At 43.5% G+C, this 22,696-nt stretch overlaps 2 protein-coding genes across 3 annotated transcripts in view; both read left to right on the top strand.

Annotated features, from left to right (window-relative positions):
• SYNPR (synaptoporin) overlaps positions 1-10,707 on the top strand; it is a 98,679-nt gene extending 87,972 nt beyond the window's left edge. For both annotated transcript variants that reach the window (XM_015641242.2, XM_015641245.3), the window contains 2 exons: positions 7,717-7,908; positions 8,917-10,707. In XM_015641242.2, coding sequence (XP_015496728.1) covers positions 7,717-7,908; positions 8,917-9,183 — 459 coding nt within the window. In that variant the 3' untranslated portion in view covers positions 9,184-10,707. The remainder of the gene's footprint in view (positions 1-7,716; positions 7,909-8,916) is intronic.
• Positions 10,708-15,794: 5,087 nt separating this feature from the next.
• On the top strand, positions 15,795-19,406 carry SNTN (sentan, cilia apical structure protein). Its single transcript, XM_015640566.3, has 4 exons — positions 15,795-16,217; positions 16,809-16,843; positions 17,597-17,736; positions 19,115-19,406. The coding sequence occupies exons 1-4, from the start codon at positions 16,108-16,110 to the stop codon at positions 19,271-19,273; spliced, it is 444 nt and encodes a 147-aa protein (XP_015496052.2). The 5' UTR covers positions 15,795-16,107; the 3' UTR covers positions 19,274-19,406.
• Positions 19,407-22,696: the final 3,290 nt, after the last annotated feature.

Here is a 22,696-nt window from a genome sequence, read left to right on the forward strand (position 1 = left end):
CACCGAGATGGCCCCGGCAGCGGTGCCTCACCACTCCTGGAAAAACTGCCTGTACAAGTTTGGATTTTCTTCTTAAATACCGCCACAGAGGCATTATCAACCTCTCTGACTGGGTCAGCAACATGTCCATCTTCAGAACCAACAGAGACTGGCTCCGTCAGACATGGTGGAAGCTTCCAGCAGCTTGTCACAGAAACCAAATCTGTGGCCCTCTCCTGTTACCAAAAATCAGCCTGTGACAAACCAACACATTGGGACCTTGAGGAAATGTAAGGAAATCCTCACAGAGGAGACAAAGAACAGGCAAAATAGAGGGTATCTTGCTTCTTCTTTGTATCAAGTGAGATCTCATTTCAAACTATCTCATGAAAGGATTTGTTACAGAATTCTTCCATCTTAATTTTCTTACAGAAAAGGATTCTTGTTTTTGACCAACCACATTTTCAGCTGTAGCAATAGAAAAAGGAAAGAGAAACAATAGTATTAATAGGTCACATTATGATGTGGCCATGTCTTGCCTTTGTCCAGGACTTCCCTGAAACTGCTGCTGCAGTCGTGTCTGTCACAGGATGCATAGCACAATCCGCTACAGCATAAATGTCACATTGACTTAATTTGTTCTGTGTAATGGATTGTAATTGAATCTACAGGTTAAATTTAACCAGTGTCTGTTACCAAAGCCTCTGTTTGTATTTTCCCAGTATTTAATCCAATTCTATATGGCCTTATTTTTTCAGAATATAAAGATGCTTTTGAGTTTGTCTTACAGCAAAAGTAGTTTTTGCTGGTGAGTGGTTCTGGGAATGGCTGAGGGTTATGGTCAGGTTATGCTTGACAGGAGACGAGTCCCATCTTCCCCAGCCAAATGCTCCTGCAGCTCCTGTGCACTGCATACTCTGTTGTATTTGATATTTTTAGCAAAAAAGAACTTTTTTTGCCTGGAGCACATCCTTGCTGGTTTCCCTGGACACTGTCCAGTGCAATGATTGCAGCACCACAGCCTGGCTGAGGACAGGTGTTGAGTCCCTCTGTGCAGTGGAGTTGTAGGGAAAATGCAGAGCCGCAGAGAGAGGAAAAGCTGGCAGCTGTAGCCAGGAGGAATTCAGTGGTCAAGGAAAAAGAAAACTCAGAGTGAAAACCAGTTTCTCAGGGCTGCAGTGCTCACCTACAGGATGTCACACACTCTGTGAGGGAGGCAGGCAGTGTGTCCTCCAGCTCCAGGCAGATGCTGCTCTGAACTGACGTGTATCAGATCAGATGTGTGAGTATGTCTCATCCCTGAGATTGTTCCTTCCAAAGAAAAGTGCTGCAGAAATCTGTGGTGCAGCACGTGTTGGTGCAGGAGGCAAGGCAGCCCTTGCTCTGTTTCATCACCAGGAAGGATCAGTGCATCAGGCATCTTATCCAGACTACCAGTTTTCTCTCTTAGTGAAGACTTTGAAGATGATAGTTTCATCCATCCTTGCTTCTGCTGCAGTGACTGATCACAATTTCATAGTTAAAACCATTCCTGTTTTAAGCCTTGTATTTCCTCTTGGCTTCATATTTTTTCAGTCTGGGATGACATCTGCCTTTAAGCAGCACTCTCTTAGAGCTGCCTTTTCTCCTGACAAATTTTCAGGATTTGAAAAATGAGTATGACAGGAGAAGTTGAGAGAAGAAAAAACCCCTTTTGCTTGAAATTTTATAATATTTTTTCAAAAGGTCCCTGCACAGGCAGTCACAGACAGAACATTGTCAATACATTACCAAATTGCAGAAGCCTGACTGGGTGCAGAAGTTATGATTATTAGGAATTTAATGACCATTAAGTCACAAGAAACTTGCAGGGAAAACTTCAGTCACAAATGTTTCAAGTTTACTTTGTTTATACAGATACAGGGATATGAGCTGGATGTGCTGAGATCTCAGTGAAGCATCACTTTAACTGTGGAAAAATATTTTAGCATTCAGTGTGGAGTGAGGCATGATAGCAAGGAAATATTTCCAGTGGGAGAAGCAGTTAACTCCTTCCCTGTCTGTTTGGATGGCAGCGGTGTGTTTATTCACTACGCAGTAAACCATTTCTGTTGCTAATGTTGTCTGTCAGGTTCTGGGGATAAAAGCCTTTGTTTTGGTCACACAGGGCCCTGGTTGTGTTATTTATCCACTCCCACAGAGTGGGCAGCGGTGAGATCTTGCACTATGCACCCTCTGCTTCCCTTGCTGGCTCCCTGAGGGATCATCCGAGGGGGTTCCTACAGATAGATGAACCTAAGAGAGGACCTTGGATTCCCAGTTTCTGAAGGAACAAGGAGCAGGTTACCAGGGATTCAGTACCTCATAGAAACATGTCATGTGTTTCTGAGCTCTGCAAACCACAGCTGCGATTTTCATTCCATTGCAAACTCCCACGGTGCACATGTGCAGTGAGGAGCTGGGATCTCACCTTGGTGGGTACAACGAGGGCAAGGAAGCTTCTCAAGTGACTGAGTAGTGCTCAAGAGCCAGAAACTTTTAAAAGAAATTAATTGGAGGTGGTGACTTAGATTTTAAAGAATGTGATGTATAAAATGCCACCAGTTTTCAGTACATCCCCATCTCTCAGACCAAACTAATCTAAGCTGGTTTCCACTTGTTTAACACCACATACCTGGGGAGGAGCTGCACCCTGGGACTGCCAGCCCAGGCACCTGTGTTGGTGCTCTGCTTCAGGTCTATACATTTGGAGCTTCTTGCAAGTAGAGAGTAACCAACCCAGCTGTGCTGAAATTTTCAGGGATCAGGGATGGGATGCTTCCATATGTCTCTCAGAAAAGAAAGAATAGTTACAGTCAATGGGTATCAGTCCCCATCACTCAGACTTCTTACTTTTCCTATGGTTTCTTTGCCCCATATGTGCTCTATTTAAAATCCACATGCTGACAGCCCTATGTGCCTTCAGGTTTTTCTCTGAGAAGTTATAGCTTGGCCATGAGAAACCACATGCATTCATGTATAAATGTAAATCACTTTATTAATATTCCAGTCAATTAATATAAAAGCATAAAATTATTCAGCCAAGAAAAGTGACTGGCATAGCCCTGAAAAGATATATTTCATTTTTATAGTGATTACTTGATAATCTCATTCTTGTGGTGCATAAAGATGCTTATATCTTAAGAAGATGAGATCTTTCCTTTGCATCTGGAATCCCATGAATAATCACATTATGCAAAAAGGCATTTGGTTCTTTACATATGTTGCAGATCAAATGAGTTGAGTACACCCTGGTCTGCTCTTTGGATGCCTCTTTGATTAAACATGTTGTCCTTCCTCACCAGTGTCCAGTTGTCTAGAAAAGAGACAGGAAAAGAATAAAGAGCCATCTATAAAAACAAAGACTAGATTCTTTACAGTTGAAAAATGAAATTAGGAAGAACCTGAATATTTCTTTGCATTTCAAAGAGCTGTTTCAGCCTGCTCATGTCGTCTCCTTTTAAAGCACAAGCCAGGGTGACCTTGCTGTACATGCTGGTGCCTCCCAAAAGGCTCTGCACTTCCCTGCCAGAAGCAAGCTTGCAAGGCCTTAAACTATTGCAAGAAGCATGTAATTCTTTCAAAGCTTCATTCGGCAGAAAATCTGGGGTGGGACCTCGTTCAAACCAAAAAAGAGCTAAAATGCCACTGTAGGAAGGCGTTTGCTGCCTGCGGCAATCTGCTGTTGGCCGCTTTCCCGGCTGGGACCAGGGCTGTGGCTCTTGCTGGGGTAGTTCTTGAATTTTTAGGATGGTTATCACTGTGAAAGCAAATCCTCTGAGTGGTTTGCCTCTGCTGGGTAAAGTAATCCCCCTCTTCTGCTGCATGGTGGCCATGAAACCTGTTGGCAACGCTAGACAGGCACTAGGAGGGTTTCTGGACCTCAGCATTTGAGGGGCTGCTCCCTTGGGGGCTGTAAATGCGTGAGAGAGCTTTCGCGAATGGAAAGGTTTTGTAGCATGAGCCCTGTGTGGAAGCCAGTTACAAGGCAGCAGCTGCCACTCTGTGAGGGAGGAGGGATGCCAGGAGCACTCTGGCCAGGCCAGAGCTGAGGTTTTGCCTGTTTCCAGCCGTGACAGCCCAAAACCATCCTGCCAGGCTTGGCTGGGAGGGGGAGCAGGGCGCAGAGGGCATGCAGGGACATGTGTGTCACAGCCTTCAGGGGCTGATGAAGCCACTGACCAGCTTGGAGCAGATGAAACACATCCCCTTTCTGAGAGAATGAGCAGCTTCTACAGAGGCTCTTGGTTGGGTGAGGTTGTGCCACACACTGGGCAATCAAAAACTGTGCTCAGGAGGCTTAAGTGACTGTAATGTCCCGTTAAAAGAAGAGCATTTTGCAAAAGCCAGTAAGTAGCTTGTTAGCAAGGAGAAATATTTCAATTATTATGGAAAGAAAAAAACATTCACAGTTCTATTCTAAAATGTATAATATATAAAATTGTTCCAAGTAGGAATTTTTGGCAAACTCAGTAATAACAAGTTTCAGCTTGAAAAAGGCAGCAAGAAATTTTTTTTTCCCCATATACTTCAGGATCTGAAAAAGTCCCTCCTTGTATACTCAGAGTATTTTAAATTTTGATTTTTGCCTTTCTTTACATGTTCCTATTTTCCTTCTTTCCCAAAGGCATCTGTAGGCACAGCAAAGTATCTCAGCTGCGATCTGAGAGAGAAACTTGGCAATTAGGAGTGTAGTGTAATCGTACAACAATACACACTGAAGAGATCTGTAGACACCACTTTAAGAGAGCAACTACAAAAAAATTACTTTGTTCCGAAGGAAAAAAATACTCACCCATGCTGTAGGGATATTAAACATTGAAATGCAAGATTTGTTTTAGTATGCAGGCACTCTGGCCTTAATTACCAAGGAGAAATTCCCCAGATAGACATTAAGCCACAGAACAGCTTAGCTTGAAATTCACTTTTATTTTCAGCATGTCATTATCTTGTAACTCTGTTCCACCCAGAGCTGTGAAAATATTCACAGAGCCAGAGCCAGAAATGCAAACCCACTTGAAAACAAGAGAGGTTCAAGTTCCAGCCAAAGCTAAAGGTTCACAAAGATTCAAGATAAATAGGAAGATGCAAGTTCTCTCTAGTCATAGAATCATACATTTTGCTCCTTGCATTGCACAGAGAAAGAAAAAGTACTCCGAGAGCCTGAGTCTGGCCATGTAGCCTTGATGACAACACCTACTGAAGAAATCCCAGTGTTCCATTAGCTTTTCTGTCCTGTCTCCTTGGCCAGCTGTTGGCCAGCTAGTGGACAGGCTGCACAGTTCCTTCTAAGTCCCATCTTTCACTTCTGGCTGGGTGCAGCCAGCCAGACTTTATGGTTTTTGGGAGTTCCTCTATACAAGAGCTGATCCTGGCACCCCAGGAGTAAGAACCCTTTCCCCAAGGCTCTGACCTGCTCTGAAGTGTAGGGGAGCTTGCAGCAGGTTTAAGACTTTGTGAACACACTGGCACAGGGGAGCAGAGGAAGTCAGGAGAAGGCTGGAGCATGGGGTGTGATGGGGAAGACAAAACCTGAGAAATAACATGAAATTGAGGGCCATCCCCTCAAGGGCACAGTGCCTTGGGATGTTCTAGAAGGACTTCCAGCCTGGGACATGGGCTATACCAGCAGTCAGACTGCTCCTGCAGATGCAGTAGTTTGTGCAATGAGCCTCACCAACATGGGGTCAGAGCCTGTAGCACAACAGCTGGTGTGTACCCCTGCTGCTGTCACCTGCTTCAAGAGTTTCGCTCACTTTTTAAATTTCTCTCTTTTTAGCAAGTTTTGATCTCCTGTGTTGCATTAGTTTTAGTCAGTTTGTCTCTGTTTGCATCAAATTTCTACCTGCTGTTATGCATGTCTTTAATTAGAACACCAGTGCACTGATTACAGAGCTGGATTTAGTTTGCTCCGAGTGTGGTGGCCTTGAGAGAGTTGCTTGTCATTTGGAAAATACATTCCCCAAAACTCTGTTGTGTCCCCATCTCTTGTGTCAGTATGAAACTGCATGAGGGCTTGGCATCTGGGTTGATAGCATGTCAAACCTCACAGCAAATAAAGAGCATCTCCCATCATCATCCACAGCTCAGCAGACACCTCGTGATTCTACCAGCTGGAATTTTTAGGAAATGTTTGCAATTGAACTGTTGCCTCTAGGAATCTGTTTCTCATTCACTGCTAAGGCATATGAGATACAATAATTTCTTTTGCTGGAAATCTCCCTGGGAAGAAAAATTACTCTGGGCTATATGCCTCTTCCCACACGGAGTCCCTTTGGGTGTTAAGGGAGTTGTCAGCTCCTGGGCTTCACGCTCTTCAAGAGAGCCCATGTGGACAGCATGAAGGAGGTCAGAGGAACTCAGAGCTCAGTGGCAGACATAGGCCTGCCGAAAACAAATTGTTAAAAGAGAAGGATGTATCCTTTGGGAAAGCATCCAAGCACAGTTAATTTAATCCCATCTGCGTCAGTGGAATCATCCTTTGTTCATGGCTTGCTTGTGCGGCGGCTTTATCGGCTGGTGCCTCTTCCGGCGTGACGGAGGCTCGCGCCCTCCACCCCTGTGGTGCCACGGAGAGCTCCTTCCCCAAATGTCAGGTGTGCTTGTAGATGAGAATGGTGTTTCCTAGGGGTTGCTTATTTCTTTGAGAAGCAACCTGAAACACTGGGTTCTTAATGAGTGTTCTCCCTTCTTTCCGCACACACCTTTATTTTGCAAGGGGGAAGGGGAAGCAGCCCCATGGGAGGTGGGATATCAAGACGCAGCGATGCAGTTAGTGGTATGTTAGACTTTGGCACCTCTGCCATCTGTTGTGGGCTGACAGATGGGATGAAATATGACAGCAGAAAGGCTCTTCTGTTTTAGCAAGACACAAGAAAGCTTGAAAAATCACACCTCCTCCCTCCTTTCCCCCCAAACCCACACAACAACAGTGTCACTTGGCCACTTGTTCTGGCTAAGACAAGGAGAAGTTTATGCCTGTGCATGCTCTTGAGAGTCTTTCGAGGGGAAAGTGAGCAGAGTGGAACAGAGCAGAGCTGTTGGAACCTGTAGGGACCACCCCACCTTCTCCCCTCTTTTCACGTGGATGGGAATTAGGAACTAGTGCTCCCAGGGCCAGGGAGGCATCTCTGCTTGGCAAGTCTTGCTGTTTACTTGGTCACTCATGGTAATTAGTGGCTGCTTGGCTTATGCAGCAGGGACATTTGGCCTTACCTATGGCTGGTGAGAAAACTCCTCATCTGGTACCTGAGAATTAGCCAATTTCAGGTTTTTCCTAAGACAGAAACACTTCCTATTGGAAACCCACCCCGACTGTCTGTAGGAGTACCCAGGGCAAGACGCAGCCCTCAGGAGAGCTCAGCTTCTTTACAGGCATGTGTATTTTGTAATTCCTCCCAGTGCATCAGCCTGGTACTGTGAACAGCCACACTTTCAAGGCAGCTCAGCATCCTGGGTACCAGTCACATGTTTGTGGGAATCTTGCCTCAAGGCCAGAGGTGCAAATGTCAGCCAAAGGGCTCCGTCCAATTAGGCATGTCAAGCACTTCTGAAAATTATCTCTATGGGTGATGACAGTAACAAAACCTTCCACTAAGTAATAAGCTCTTGGTATTTCTCTCCTCTGACACAAGCTCTCAGTTTTCTGGTGATTTTTAATACTTTTTTCCTTTCCAATGGACACACCAGTATAATGCTTCTAACTAATTTGTCTTTTAGGATTTCATTGTGACAGTGGTCTTCTCATTCTTGTGGCTAGTGAGCTCATCTGCTTGGGCTAAAGGACTGTCAGATGTAAAGGTTGCCACCGACCCTGATGAAGTGCTGCTGCTGATGTCTGCCTGCAAACAGCAGTCCAACAAATGCTTGCCTGTTCGCAGCCCTGTTATGTCCAGCCTCAACACTTCGGTTGTAAGTGACTTTGATTGCTGCTGTTCACCCTTACCTTGCAATGTATTTTCATCTCTTACCCGTGTATTGACCTAAACTGACTGGTGTAAACCAGGTAGCTGACATGATTTAATTGGAAGTGCAGGAAAAGGCAGGCTGTGACTCACAGCAGCTCTGCCGTGGAGCAGCAGCAGGATGAGTACGCAGGGTTGGGATGGGGAAAAGGCAAAGTGTCTGTACAAGTGCATTGGTTGCCCCTCTGCTTTTAATTTACTCACTGCAGCTCTTTTGCAAAGGGGTCTGTGTGCTCCTTTAGGAAGGAAAGGTTTGTGCCTTACAGATTCCTCTAAAAAGCCTCAAAAAAAAACAACATAAAATTTGACTTCAGCATGTTAAGGAAACAAACACAAAAATTCCCTCTGGGCCACCTGACCAGTTAAGATCTCTCTTTTTAATTAGTTTCTTTCAATTTTATCTTTACACAATTTCTTTAAACTAGATTATGTTTTCAAACAACAACAAAAAATTTCAGTCTAAAACTCAAGTATTTTTTTGGAGACAAAAAGCAAAGCATACACTTTGTGAGCTACAGCTAAGGGAGGTGAATTTGTGAATTTTCTCCAAAGTTGAGAAAATTTTCCAGCAGATTTTGGGAGAATCATAGAATCATTTAGGCTGGAAAAGATCTCTTAAGATTATAGAGTCCAACCACTAAGCCAGCACTGCCAAGTCCAGCACTAAACCATGTCCCCAGGTGCCACATCTACACTTACCCCAGAGATGGTGACCCCACCACTTCCCTGGGCAGCTTGTTCCAGTGCTTGACAATCATTTCAGTGAAGAGATTTTTTTTTTCTAATAATCAATCTGAGCCTCCTCTTGCACAACTTGAGGCCAGCTCCTCTTGTCCTTGGGAAGGAGGGGTTGGGAACAGCTTTGCCTTATCCCAGGACCATGCAGGGTCCATAACATTAGGTTGAGCTGTGTGACTGTGGCTGCTGGTGACGAGCTCCTCTTCTTCCCACCCAGGTCTTTGGCTACTTGAACTTTATCCTCTGGGCAGGCAACATTTGGTTTGTGTTTAAGGAGACGGGCTGGCATTCCTCAGGCCAGCGGCACCCTGCGGACACCATGGAGAAGCAGCCCGGTGGCTACAACCAAGGTGGCTACAACCAAGACAGCTACGGGCCCGCTGGTGGCTACAACCAGCCAGGCTCCTATGGCCAGGTGGGTGAATATGGCCAGTCCCAGAGCTATGGGCAGAGCGGGCCAACCTCCTTCGCTAATCAAATTTAGGGTTTGATTTAGGACGCAGCGCAAGCTCTTGCATCCCTCACAAGTAGAGAGTTTAACAGGTCTCAAGTTTCAGTGGCACCAGATTTTTAAGGGTTCTACATAAATTAATACTACAACAGGGTGTTTAATGTCCATTGAAGGTCTAAGCCCACCTCCTTTGGCAGATGAGAGGTGGCCAGTTGGCCGGAGTTGGCCTTTCTTTCCCTGACTAGCCAGACACAGGGGATGTGCTCCTTGCCGGTGACCTGGAGTTGCTGTTGTAGTATGTACTGTAGAGATAACTTTATGGTAGTTTTGTATGTGTTAAGATGGTAGAAGCTTTTTGTAGCCTCAAGTCTGTAGTATTTAATATGCATAATATAATTGAATTTCCTTCTGCATTTTGGTGAAAAACGGAAGTGTTTTACTATGATTTCTACAAATTATTCTGTATATCCATGCATGTAACATTGCACCTAAATTTTCAAAACTGCCTGTCTGTGACTCTTCAGAGCATTTGTTTTGGTTATACCTTTTTGTTTCAGAAGATTTTACTATTATTTCAGTTAACTGAGTCATCCATCTGTAATTTAGTGCATGGATAAGCAGTTTCATACTACCAAATGTCTGGACTGTGTAAATGGAACTTCTCGACTTCTGCCACTACGTTTTGTTAAATGTCTGTTTAAAAGAAGTATGCATCTTTTATATATTTTGCAGAGTTGAATATATGGCTTACCCAAGTTCTGAATGCTTTGTAACTAAACTGTTTTTCCTTGAAATGGCATTCAGTAGTATATATGGTACTTGACCAATGTTTATTCCATTTAACTCAGCTAAGTATTCCTTCTATAAATCACTATTTCTATGGATGTTTTGTGAATCTTTTAACGTGAGCTGTGGAGAATAAGGACCAAGTAACTGTGTTATATGTTTACAAAGGTATTTATTTAACTAAGATAACAGAGGTGCAGATATCAGTATATAAAATCATGTGAAAACGCCCTGTTGCTTGATACAGCGACATGAAAACCGCACGTATTGTTGTGACCTTACAAAGCATAAATATTCCTTTATGCCCTCTAATGAGAAGAAAACCTTTCTGTCCGTGCTGTTTCAAGATTGTTAGATATCCCTCTGTTAGGTTGCTGCTCTGAGCGCTAGCTTGGTGCTAATGGAGAATGTAACTGGATTGACCAAATAACCCAGGCTCAGAGGAACTCATCCTAAAAGAGCCAGAGCCAGACTTGTAGCCTGTTTGGATTCCTCCCTGGGAAATTCAGCCCTCCCTCACTACAGCATATGGGATGCATTGACACAAATGAAAGCCTGAAGCACAATATACTAATCAAAACTGATCATCTGCATTTCTAGATCAAAGTGTATCAGTATATAATCTTATTGTATGAGCTGTAATGTTGAAAGCATCTTAGCTTAAAACAGCTTAGTCTCTTCTATGATTGTTGTAACCAATTTATGGCTACTCAGTGGATGAATCTATATTGTGATATCTATTTGACCCTAATAAAGTTATTGCATACAATGCATGTTTTCAGAGTATGTTAATATTGAAATGTCACTGCCAAATAACAAAGATAACCATTAAAGAAAAATAACTATTCCTGTGCCTGACCTTATTGGTCACATTCTTACTGTTTTCCAACACTTTTATGGGGATTGTTTTAATGTACAGTGGAGTATGACACTTCTGCAGACACCTGTCATTAAAGGTCAGTACCACAAGCTTTTTTAAAAAATTAAAAGTGTGCAGTTTAATACCTGCCTGCCTCTTTACCTCTATTTCCACTGCCAGTAGGACTAGTCCAGTACTGTGGAACCATCCCAGTTCTGAAGATTGTTGGAAAGCTATGTGTGATTTGTAGAGAAAACAAACTGGAATATCTAAATGTACTCCTATTCCAAATGAGGGCAAAATACAATTTTCTGGGTTAATGAAAAAGGTTATTTTGTTTGGGGTTTTGTTTGTTTGTTTGTGTGGGGTTTTTTTTGTTTTTGAGGTTGTTTGTTTGTTTGTCTGTTTGGGAGAGGTGGGTTTTTTTGTTGGTTGTTTTTCTTCTTTTAAGTTTGGAAAAAAGTTAGACATCAGCAAGTCAGAAGAAACTGAAATGTGTGTGTGGCAAGGGGTGCAATGGGATGTCTGCTCCTCATACCCTCTCCCACATAGTCCTGCTTCTACTAGGTTTTTTTTGTTATTGTTGTTCTTTTGAATTCCCTTTCTATAAATTGATGATGAATATCCCAAACTAATGTCCCATATATAAGCTTCTTCACTAGAAGAAGTTTTTGTGTCAACTACCTTTCTTTTCATTAATTTTTCCTCCCAAATCAGCAGGATCCCATTCCTAAACTTCACTGTCCGATGCTGAGGGATGGAAATTAGTTTTTCTTTTGTTTATTCCTGCATTTCAAACTAGATTAAATTCTTGTGTAACCATGTGAACACAGGACTGCAGTTTTCTGGAGTTCACACCCCTGAAGGGCAGTTTCTAATACAAGGCTGGGAACAGAATTAAACTTATGTAGTATTTTGGGTACTATTTATGTAACTCCAGATCTATGGTTTTCTCATGAAGGGCAGAACTTGTGGAAGAGTTAGCAAAAAGTAGTGTAAGAGGCACATGTTTTCATGGAAGACTTGCCCTTGCTTTACCCAGATCTTCACAGGTACCTCAGCTCCTTACTGCTGTACAGAACAGTAGAGCTGGTTGTTACCCTTTGGGGACTGTAATCTTCACTCTGAATTAGGAGATAAAAAATCTCTTCATCTATACCTTCTGCTGTCAGCAGCAAAAGTTAAAACAAAAATGATGCATGCACTTGTCTGTGTTATGTAAGAAAATGTATTTGAATGTTTCTTCCTCCGGATTTGAGTCTTATCACATCCTTTTGCAGTTGTTGAGAAATTGAAAGTTTATTTCAGCTGGGGATGGTGACTGCATAGCCAAGGGTGGAGCAACTGGTGAAAAAGACTGTATTTGATGTTACTTGGATTTAAGACAAATAGTGAAGTAAACTTGAGCATTCTTTGTGAAACTGCTTCTGGCAGCCTTTTTGCTTTCCTACTTCATCATTAGTGAGTATCTTTGCCAGTTAGTTGAATAACTGGGTCAGCCTGGGAGAGAAAAAAACATGTTCCTTGATCTTGTGTGCTGTCCCTCCTGTTTTCCCATGTGTTTCTCTTTATAGCCCATTTCTCAGCTACCCAAGTTAGGAGCATGTTTGCATTATCAAGTGTGAAGCTATGGGGGAGAGACAGGTACATCTGGTGAGTGTGGTGGGGAGAGAGAGCACAGGACTTTCTTCTCTCCAGGTGCCTCAGAGGCCAAGGAAGGGGCACATTCAGCTGCTGGTTTGGGGTTTTCCCCATTGCTCTTGGCTGGGGAGGGGATGCACTTTGCAGAGCTGGAGCATCAATGCCCTCCATGGGAAGGTGCTGAAGAGGGCAGGGAGGGTAATTTTGGGTACCACTGGATCTGCAGCCTGATTCACTTCCTGCCCAGCACATCAAGGAGATAAGGATGAGTTCAGGTGCAAACACAGCCCACAGGGCTCTGCCCTGGCTAGATGGGGTTGGGGTTTTTGTGGGTGGTATTTTTCCTGATAACCAAATCTCCTTCAGTGTAGCCACGAGCTACACATAACAAGAGCCTTAGTGATGGCTAAGACTTGGAGAAAGTTTATGGTCTTGTTGCATGAATTCATGTTGCGATTGCCTGACCTAATTAGGTTAATTATTTCCAATCTTTATATGCTCTCAAACTGAAAGAGCAATCCAGGCTGTAGCCCTGAATCAATCTTGGCTGAAACTGTGATGTGCTGATGAAAGAAGCAGTGGCATCAACATGCTTTGCACCTCCCTGTAGTCCGCTGCTGACAATATCTCCAGAGTTTCACAGTTAATATGACAGACAGATAAAGAACTGCTGAGTAAAAACTGCTACATATTATTTAATTTATTTATGAAAAAAATATTTTATATTATGCCATATCATGTCACCAGCATTAAGTCCTTTGTCCACTAGTTTTAAGATAGATTTGAGTCAAAATTCCTTATGTATGTGAATGGACAGTCTACTTAGCTTGTGCTCTCCCTAATTTAAATATTCGTTTTTAGGATTTCTTTTTATTCCCTAGTTCTGCTAAACCCAAGAGCTTTTTCTTTTGGAATTCTCTAACATCACCAATATTTAGCTAACATCTAACATCAGCAGTATTTTGCTATTAATATTTGGTGCTGATTGTCCCATCATTTGTCAATGCCATCTATCTGTACTATGAAGACATTATCATTTTGATAGTCTCCCTTAGCAGGGAGGCACCCTGTTTGCTGCATTTAGTTTCTGTTCTTATATTTTTATTGTTGTGTCCCCCATGAATGAGATTTTAGGTTTTTAAGAATATAGCTGCCTTTCTGAAGTCTAAATATCCTGTAATAAAATATTTCTCAGAGAGAAAATTACTTGGCAATAGTGTGTTCAGGATTAAAGATCATCTGGTTCCCAAGCCCTGTCCAACCTGGCCTTGAATGCTTCCAGAAATGGGACAGCCACAGTTTCTCTGGGTGAAGAGATCAAGCTATTGCCTGCCTGGGTGCAAGTTAGCAGATCTTCTTCTGCAGCTCCTGAAGGGTTTCCTGGTGAAATGCAGCCTGAGAGGTGAGGTGTATCTCCTGTTTCAGGTATTTCCTTGTGCCTGTGTCCCTGGGATCCTGCCCTCTGTGGGCTGGCCTCCCCTGCCCAGGGTCATCTCTAAGGGAGTCAGGGCTCTGTCCCACACACATTTCACAACATCAGCCTTCTTGAACTGCAAAAATCATTTCCTTAAAAAAGGAGGGTTAAACTCTGGGAAAATTCCAAAAGGAAAGCAGAGGCTGTGACTTTCTGCAGTGGCAATTATTTGAAGTGAACTGCCTGTAAAGATTTTGCAGTTTGAAGTGGCAGGTTGCGTATTTTGTGCAGACAGGATTGTTAACGTGTGAAACATGCTAAAAATTGACCGATAAAGGCACCTGGATATTTCAAACATAAATAGTGTGTACCAAAATAGCTACAGAGCAGATGGCCTGGCTCCACACACACCTTGCTGACCAGAATACTCGAGCAACACACACAGCCAAAATCTCACTGTCTTCAAAGCTGATCATCTGCAAAGGCAAGGGTTATCCTCATGCTACCCTTTATCTGTCAGGCACAAACACTCCTGCATACGCTAATTAGTGTATCCTAGAGGGATAATGAACCCCGGGTTTGTTTGAACTTGCTACTACCCCAGCAAAGCAAATCACCTGTTCTAGAGCTCAGGCTCTCAAAAGTCGGTGAGATTAAAACAACTGTGAGCTGAAACCTGATCTACGGTGGAAAGATCCCAAAACACAGAGGGCTGGGTTTGCCAGCCCGCTCACAGTACTGCCTGCCACTGATAAACAGGCAACTGAGTCTATTTCTCACTCTCATTTTTTACCTTGGACGCTAAGACCAAACATCCCCATTTCACTTATTAACTGGGATGTAAAGCTTTTCATGCCTCGTTGTATGGTTCAACAGATGTGAAAGGGAATTATCACTTCAACATGATATCAAGACTCTCTCTTTTTTTTTTCTTTTTTTTTTTTTAAGCTGATGGCAGATTACTAAGCCTGAATTCTTGTTTAATTTTAGTGTGTTAATTGATGGAATAATGAGCATTGATTATATGTGTTTTGGCTTCGTCATTGCAATTACAGGCTCTGTTTTATTCATGAGCCTGTCCTAAAGAATGCACTAGAGATCTAAGACAGCTTAAACCCCTCAGAAAAAGGCTCTGAATTGTTTGAGTAATGACACTCTTAGATGGAAAATTAAAGGTTCTCTTTTCCCAGGCTTTTTAAGATAATTAAAATCCAGGAACGGTAAGGTGGTGAACATCCTTATTCATTAGCCTTCAGTAATTTAGCTTCTACTAAATGAGGAAAACATTTTAATTCTCTAGGCCATCTGTTGCAGTCTCCTTTGTGTGTCCCGTTACATAAAGTCTCATCATGGATAGTTTTAACATCAGTATTGTATCCTTTCACCAGGAACCATGAGCTGGGTGAGGTAGTTGAAGTCACTACCTATTAACAGACCACCATGGAATTAAAGTGGCTGCTTGGTGTTTTAAGTTGAAGTTATCCTGTCTAGACACCTCTAGGCGAAGGATCCGCAGAGAGGAGCCCGTGCATGGAGATAGGCAGTGTGACAAGCTGTGTTTTCTAATAGCGATATCCATGCCAATAAATAACAAAGTTCATTGGAGCCCTTCCAGTTCCTCTAATGTGCGACTGCTCTGCCATATGGCTCCGTGCTGCTTTTGGAAGCAGCCACTCTCTGCTCGGGTGGGAACCACGGCAGAGGCTCCGTGCTGGATGCTGCTTTGGAAGCGGAGGCAGAGCGGGTCTATCCACTGTGGCGGGGAAATAGAATAAATATTAGAGTAGGAGTGTGCTCACCTAGGAGTAAATGCTGGATCAGGAATGAGGAAATGCTTGGATTCTGACTCTGGCTGTAGGAATAGCTCACTTTATAGCTTGGGGCAAGTTACATTATCCCACACTGGGAAAGTTTCTCATTAAAATTATAATTTGTATAAATGAATGGATGCAGTGTCAAAGTTATTTGTGATGAAAAGTTACATCCCCACAGGTCTAAGAGGATCCAGGTTCCATTATGAGTTTGTTTCTGTCAAATTCCCCTGTAAAGTACAAGCCCCACAGTACTTGCCAGCCCAGCAGTGCCTTCCAGGGGCTGCTGCAGGCTGGTGTATTTAACTGGCTCCACGACTGCCAGGTAGTGTTTACATTATTGATAGGCATGGCTACAAGCAGACTGCTTCCACGGGGCAGAGCTTCAATCCACCTGCTTGCTATTACTCCTGTTGCTTGGAGATCACAAACAGCCAGGCCTTGAGATGTGTGGCTGCAGAGCAAGTGTTCCAAGTATGAAGCAGTACTCGGTCAGTCAGCCAGCTCCTGCTTCCACCAAAAAAGGCCCTCCAGCTGCTGAAGGCGTGCCCAAAGGGTAAGTCATCGTTTTGTTATGGCATCTGGGTGATCTGCCATTTGTCTTGAAACTCATTATCTGGGTGTGTTTGTCTCTGTCACATGCTCTGTAATTAGTTTCTAGCAATGCAGCACAAGGTAAGCAGGTTTTAGGTTTTGATTGAAAGCAGGGAGGTACTTCTCATGAATGTGAGTCCTGCTGGAAATAAAAGCTATGTGTCTGCTTCAGGTGAGAGTATTGGTGAGGAGGGGGTGGTAGACCACTCTCCTGGGAATGGGTGTAAAACTGAGAAATCTCTGGGACCTCTTTCATGTTCATGAAGAAATTACATTGTGTTGCAATGTCCCTCATTTAAAATTAATAATCACCTTTAGTAACAACTCCAGGCTACTCACTTAGGTGAGGGATTAGAAGCTGTGTGATGTTCTTGTGCTGCTTGTAGAGGCCAGTTTCCTTTCCACTGTGAAGGAAAGACACTGTCCCTTGGGAAGGCCTGAGTTCCTGGGGTATTAAATAAAACAGAAATGAGCAAACTCATTCATGGAGAAATTAAATACCCAACGCAATTTACTGAGTGATAATTGTGCCTCTCTGCTTTCTCACCACCAGCATACCCATAGCCAAGCAGCTGGCATCAGTAAAAGGTAAGGGGAACCCTTTGTTGCCCCTTTGGGGTTCAGGTCTTTCATAGCCCACATGCAGAAAGTTTTGGCAATGTCACAGGGCTTGCAGAGGCCGTGCAGATCCTCAGCTGATGCAAGTCAGGAGGGTCTCATGGGTCCCTGTGCTCCTGTGTTGTCACAGCTCTTGTGCTTGCCTTTTCATAAAAAATCACAACACAAATCCTCTGTGTAACCTCTGCTGACAGAGACTTGTGAGTGTGCAGTCTTTGAGTCATGCACGAGTGGAGGGAATGAATCCAGCCCAAATCCCAAGTATGCCATAATGCTGAAGTGCAGCACTGATGCTCAGACACAGACATTCCTGTGCAGCCAGGCTTGCAAACCTGTTTTCCCTGATACAGCTCTCTGGGAGTCCAAATGCATCTGGGAGGTGGTCACCATGGCCTGTCCCCATGGTGTGGCAGGTCCTTACTGGATGCCTAGGGTCAGGATAGACCAGATGGGTCTCAAGCCCCATGCTGTGTCACAGCCCTAGCTCCTAAGGAAAGCTTCCTTCAGGGTGTGATTGCATGGGATATGAGGCATGTTGCTGGCCCACTCCAAATAAAATCTGGGCCAGATCCTCTGTGGGTATAAACAGTTTCAGTCTCATTAACTTTAATGAAACTACACAGATTTCCACCCACCCAGGACGGTTCTAACAGAGTCCTTTCAATTATATCTCAAAAGCCTTATTTTTTCCTTTTTTTTTGGACAAACTTTTCCTCCCTCCAGCTCTAAGAAAAGGCTCAGACCTTGAAAAGGCTTTTGCTACAGCAGCTATGGTGTATAACAACTATGCTGACCCCGAGAACAAGCTCAGCAAAGCTGAAACCAAGAGCTTACTGCAGTCCCAGTTTTGGCATTTCATACAGGTGAGGGGATTTGCATTGATTTCTCACTGGGACAGTCCTGGCTGGGCACTTTGGGTGCAGGAATGGCAGCTCAGGCTCTGTTCTGCAGCTTGGCAAGCATGGGGTAATCCCAAACCAGACTTTAGGGATTTGGTACAAACATATTCTGTGACTTAGTTGCTTTATGTTGAGCCTGTGTCTAACATGGCCAAGGGAGAGCACAGCAATAAACCACATGATGCCTGCTTGAATTTGTTTAAAGAAAACAGGGCAATAGCAAAAAAAAACCCCAACCAACCAACAAAACAAATTAAAACCCTTGGATGATGACAGGAGGCTGGATTTGTGAAGAGAAGAAACCCATGGTATTTAATGAGGTGTTTGGTGGTTTGCCAGGGCACTGAGCCAGCACTGAGAGCCTGCCCTGTGCCACAGAGCCACTGCAGTCACTGATGGGGTTCCTGGGAGAGAGGGGCAGAAAGCCTCACCCACCTGGCTGGGTATGGTGAAAAGCTGCCATAGTAGCACTGGTGGCTGTAAACTTCCTGCAGGGGTTTTTTCCCCTCCCTAAATTAAAAAAAAATAAATAAAAAAAAATTATCAAGTGGTAGGAAAAGCTATATAGGACTAATAAAAAAGAGCTCAGTAAGTAAATGAGACAGGTAATAGCTTTACTTCCAAAAATAACAAAATCACATATCTGGTTGGGGAGGGGAAACTGGCACCAAATTAGAAACTAGGCACCTTACTGAAAAATAATTGAAAATATCACTGGAAGCAATTAAACTTGGGGTCCTGAGATGTTTTGGAAATTATTAAGCTAAAAAACAACCCTGGAAATTTAGCAAGGTTTTTTCATAAGGAAATATAAATAATAGATATGTTACAGAAATTTAATAATCCATTCCAATAGGATTACCCAAAAGAATCAAGAGTAGCAGTACTAAAGTTATGCCTGTAAAATCAACAGTTCCTAAGACCTTCACAATATGTATTTCTATATATTTGAATATTAAATTTAAGAGGGTTGGTCACTTGGTTGTTTCCTCCTCCCAGTTTTACCAAGACACAGGACTCCCTTTTTTTCCTAGCAGTTACCAGCTATATCATCATCATTGTCAGATTTTCAGTCACAATTAGCTGTCTTTTTAAAATTATATTATGGATTCTGGTAGAAACTTTGAGGAATGGTTTTTCTCCTTTCTGGTTGAAATAATATTTCTGTTTGAATTTCCTTGGATAACTTTTGAAAAACTAAAATGGGTGTGGACATAACAACCCGAATGGGAAAATAAAAAGTACATTAATATTTACATAAGTAGATGTCTTGTTTTTTTCTAATGATGCAATAAAAAAGGAACTTCATGCTTTTTTTTTTTCCATTTAAAATCCTCCATAGGGCCAAGAAAACAAACCAAAATACCAGGAAATAATTTCTTCCTTGGATGAGGAGTCGGAGAACAAAATCAATTTCGAAGATTTCATGATATTGTTAGTCAGTCTCACTCTAATGTCTGACCTGCTGCAGGAGATCAAAAATGTGAAAACAACAAAATGATCTGTGGTTTTAAAGAAGAAATGGCTTGGCAGCATATGAGGAAAGCATGAGTGAGCTACACAGAGATACCACTGTGTGCCTGGATACCCTGTGCTGGTCCCTTTTAAACTGAATAAAGTTGTGTCCAAACCTGGTTAAACTTACCCCTCTCTTGAAACACTCCACGAAATTGCTGCACAGGGACTCGTGTCCACTACATTCATGCTTTGGGAGAGTGAGTGACTGGCTCCTGCTGGATCCAAGACCAGTTAACAGCTAGGGGCAACCCCCAGCCCAGTTTATGCCAGGGAAAGGCAGCCCCTGCTCTCCCAGACCTCTCCCTGTGATAGTGTGGAGATGATGGAGAGACAGCTGGCAAAATGTGCAGCCCCATCCCTTGAGGCAGGGCTGCTCAGCTCCCCTGGCTCTCCCAGACACACAGGGGGTTCAGCCCTGAGCAGGGTGTTACCAGGGATGGGTTTCACAAGGGGCAATGACCACAAAATCTGTTGCTGTCTTAGGTAAAGATGGATTTTAGCCTGTGTGGTTTCCACCCCACCGTTAGCCCTGCTGAAAGGAGCATTTGTTTGCTTTTATTTCCTCCTCCAGCTGCTCTCTTTGTTTAGAGATCACAATGGCAGGAATTTCAAGCCCAACATTTGCAGGGCACCTTTGGCAGTGCTGTGCTTGTATGACCAGGGGAGTGACCCAAACATGCCAGCCAGCTGAATCTGCTGTTCCATGAAACTGTGAAAAGCAGAAGCCAGATAAGAGGTGGTCCAGACCAGGGACGGTGAGAAAGAAGAGTGGCCAATAAATTGTTTGTATTGGAACTGAGTGATATTGGTAAGAGCCTCGGTATTAAATTCTCATCATCCTAGTATCTGGGTTGATTCCTACCTACAAAGTCCTGGCTCAGAGCCAGCATTTATCCCACTGTGACATCCCTTTGCGCCACAAAAAGTAGTCTCACACCCCAGGAACAGGACAGCCTTTCTAAGGATTTAATAAGACTCTACCAAGATGAACCAGCCAGCAAAATATTGGAGTCTTTTTAATTTTTTCTTCTTCCTTGGCTGAAAAGGAGAAGACAAAAATTATTTAGCTTTGGTGCATGAATTTTTAACAGGAAGGGATCAAACCCTCTAGTGTTAATAGAGGGAAATTAATGCCAGCTGAGTAATGAGATTTAACTCTGAAATAAAAAGGCTTTCAGGAGCTCAGATGATGTTTTGTAGTGGATTTTGATGTGAAGGAAAGACTACATAGAAGACCAGCAGCCAATTGTTTGGAGAAGGAGGGTCTCTGTGTCGTGTGGGATGGAGCTGAAGGAAGAAATGCAAATGGATATGGTGGGTTTTGAAATGAAACTCAGCAGGTAAGGTACTGGGCCTGGACCTCAGCCAGGACATGGCCTTATCTGGGGGCTAAAAATTCACAACTAGTCCTACTACAAATAAAACCTCTTATTAGCAAAGAGGTTTTCTCTTTCATCCCTTCTGTGATGGTGGGTTGCAAGAACAGGCAGCACTCAGCCTGTGGCAAGAAGTGGCAAAGCCAGCACACAACATTTCTGTCTGTTTGACTGCTCAAGGACATCAGCACATCCTCCTGCTGAGGGACTGGTGTCCCAGCACTGTGAGGATGGCTGCTCCCATGGGGTGCCCATCAAGCCTCCCAGGGGTAGGATCACCCACAATGGTTTCACAGTTTGACACTGATACTGTGTCCCTGGTGTTATTCAGTCTCTTTCCCTGTCCTTCTCTTGTTTTTTGGCCAGGTAGATTTGTGAAAGCCTAAAATATCAGCTGATGCTCCTTTTCTGGGGTAGGAAGATGGACAGAATGTGAGTCTCTAGGCAGGTTTTCCATTTACTCAGGCAAAGAAAACACAGCACAGCCCTGAAAAGATTGTTTGGGAGCCACTGGTGATACTGGAAACATAAATTTCCTAACATCCCTCTGTTACCAAAAAAAAAAGAGTGAAAGGAAAAAATATTGTGAAGCCAATTAAGAAAAAGTTCTTTGAAATTGCTAAGGCTCTAACAGAGTTTTTGTTATTGCTGAAATGTTTCTAAATCTTGCATGACTTGAATGAATGACTTAAGAGCCTTTTATCAGATCTATTCACTCTGTCACCTCATCATGTGCAAACTCTTTTTATCCCAGTTTGGTGTGTTGTGAGCAGCATCCTGAGTCCCTGGCTTGGATCAAAAGCTCCTTCTGCTAAGCACAGTGAAAATTCAAAGTAAGAAGCAATTCCTGAACAACTCAACAGCAAAGATATTAAAATAGTAGGGAAGAGGAACTAAGTGTCTTTTGAGCACATATAGCAAAGCTGGATTTGAGCCTACACTGGGCTCCTCACACAGAAGCCAAGGCACTGTGATGGTTTCTGCAAGAGTTTCTGAACAAAGTGAATGGCATGTGCAAGGCTCGATCTGCAGCAGCCCTTGAAAGTCCCACCTGATGCTCAAAAGCAGAAGGACGTACTTGGAAGAGCCCCAGCATCTTCTTTTAGTTACGAGTAGGCAGAAATTTGCACCTTGACTGTGGAAGATGCTCTTTTATTAACTCAGACTATTTGTGGCTGCCCTGAGCACTCTCAGCTACTGGCTTTGAAGCTGATCTGGTGCAGACAGCATGTCTGGCTGCATCCTCAGGGAACTGGCGCTACGCTTGCTTAAAAGGCTACTGTTGTGCTTTATTTTGTTCCTAGCTTGCTCCTGTTGGAAGCAAAGAGAGTTCATCACTGATTTCTCAGAGCAGAGCCCAGCAAGTGATGAGGAGTTGAGCAGAAGCTGAGCTGATGAAACCTGCAGGTTCCTCTGCCTCAGCAAGTGGGAACATCATGTCAGTATCTGATACCTTCAGAAGTGAAAGTGGCATGAAAAGTAGCCAGTCAAGGCCTAACCTTTGTGTGCTTGGGGTTGTGCTGGGAGGTTGGGAGGACCTTGGGACGGTCTGTAGACTTTGGATCTAAGCTTCAAATTCTGTTCTGAAAAGTCTGAATCATCTCTGCAGTTACATGAACTTTCAGATGACTGCCAGAGGAGAAATGAGGATCGGGGAGAATTTCAGCCTCAGATCTTCAGCTTCCATTTCCAAATATCAGCTCAGGAAGGCAGGCTTATGCTCATTCTTTAATTAGGACGCCTACAGCTTCTCCCCATGATTTCTTACTTTGTATCTGGCCTTAACTTTTTGGCCTGCTGAATTTAGAAAGTTTTTTTAAATCTGGCTTTAGCCTAATCTCTGAGGGGCTCTCACAGACTGCAGGGGAACTGTCACATCCCAGTGCACTGCCTTTGAGGAGGTGAGCCAGGGCAGGGCTTTGCATGCTGAACTTTCTTCTGGGAGCCCAGGGCCACACACACTGTATGTACAATGTTTTGTGAGTCTTTCAGGGAAGAAAAATATGTTTTTCCACTGTCTTGTTGTTACT

Source organism: Parus major, chromosome 12 (genome assembly GCF_001522545.3).
Source record: "Parus major isolate Abel chromosome 12, Parus_major1.1, whole genome shotgun sequence".
In the NCBI taxonomy this organism is placed as follows: domain Eukaryota; kingdom Metazoa; phylum Chordata; class Aves; order Passeriformes; family Paridae; genus Parus; species Parus major.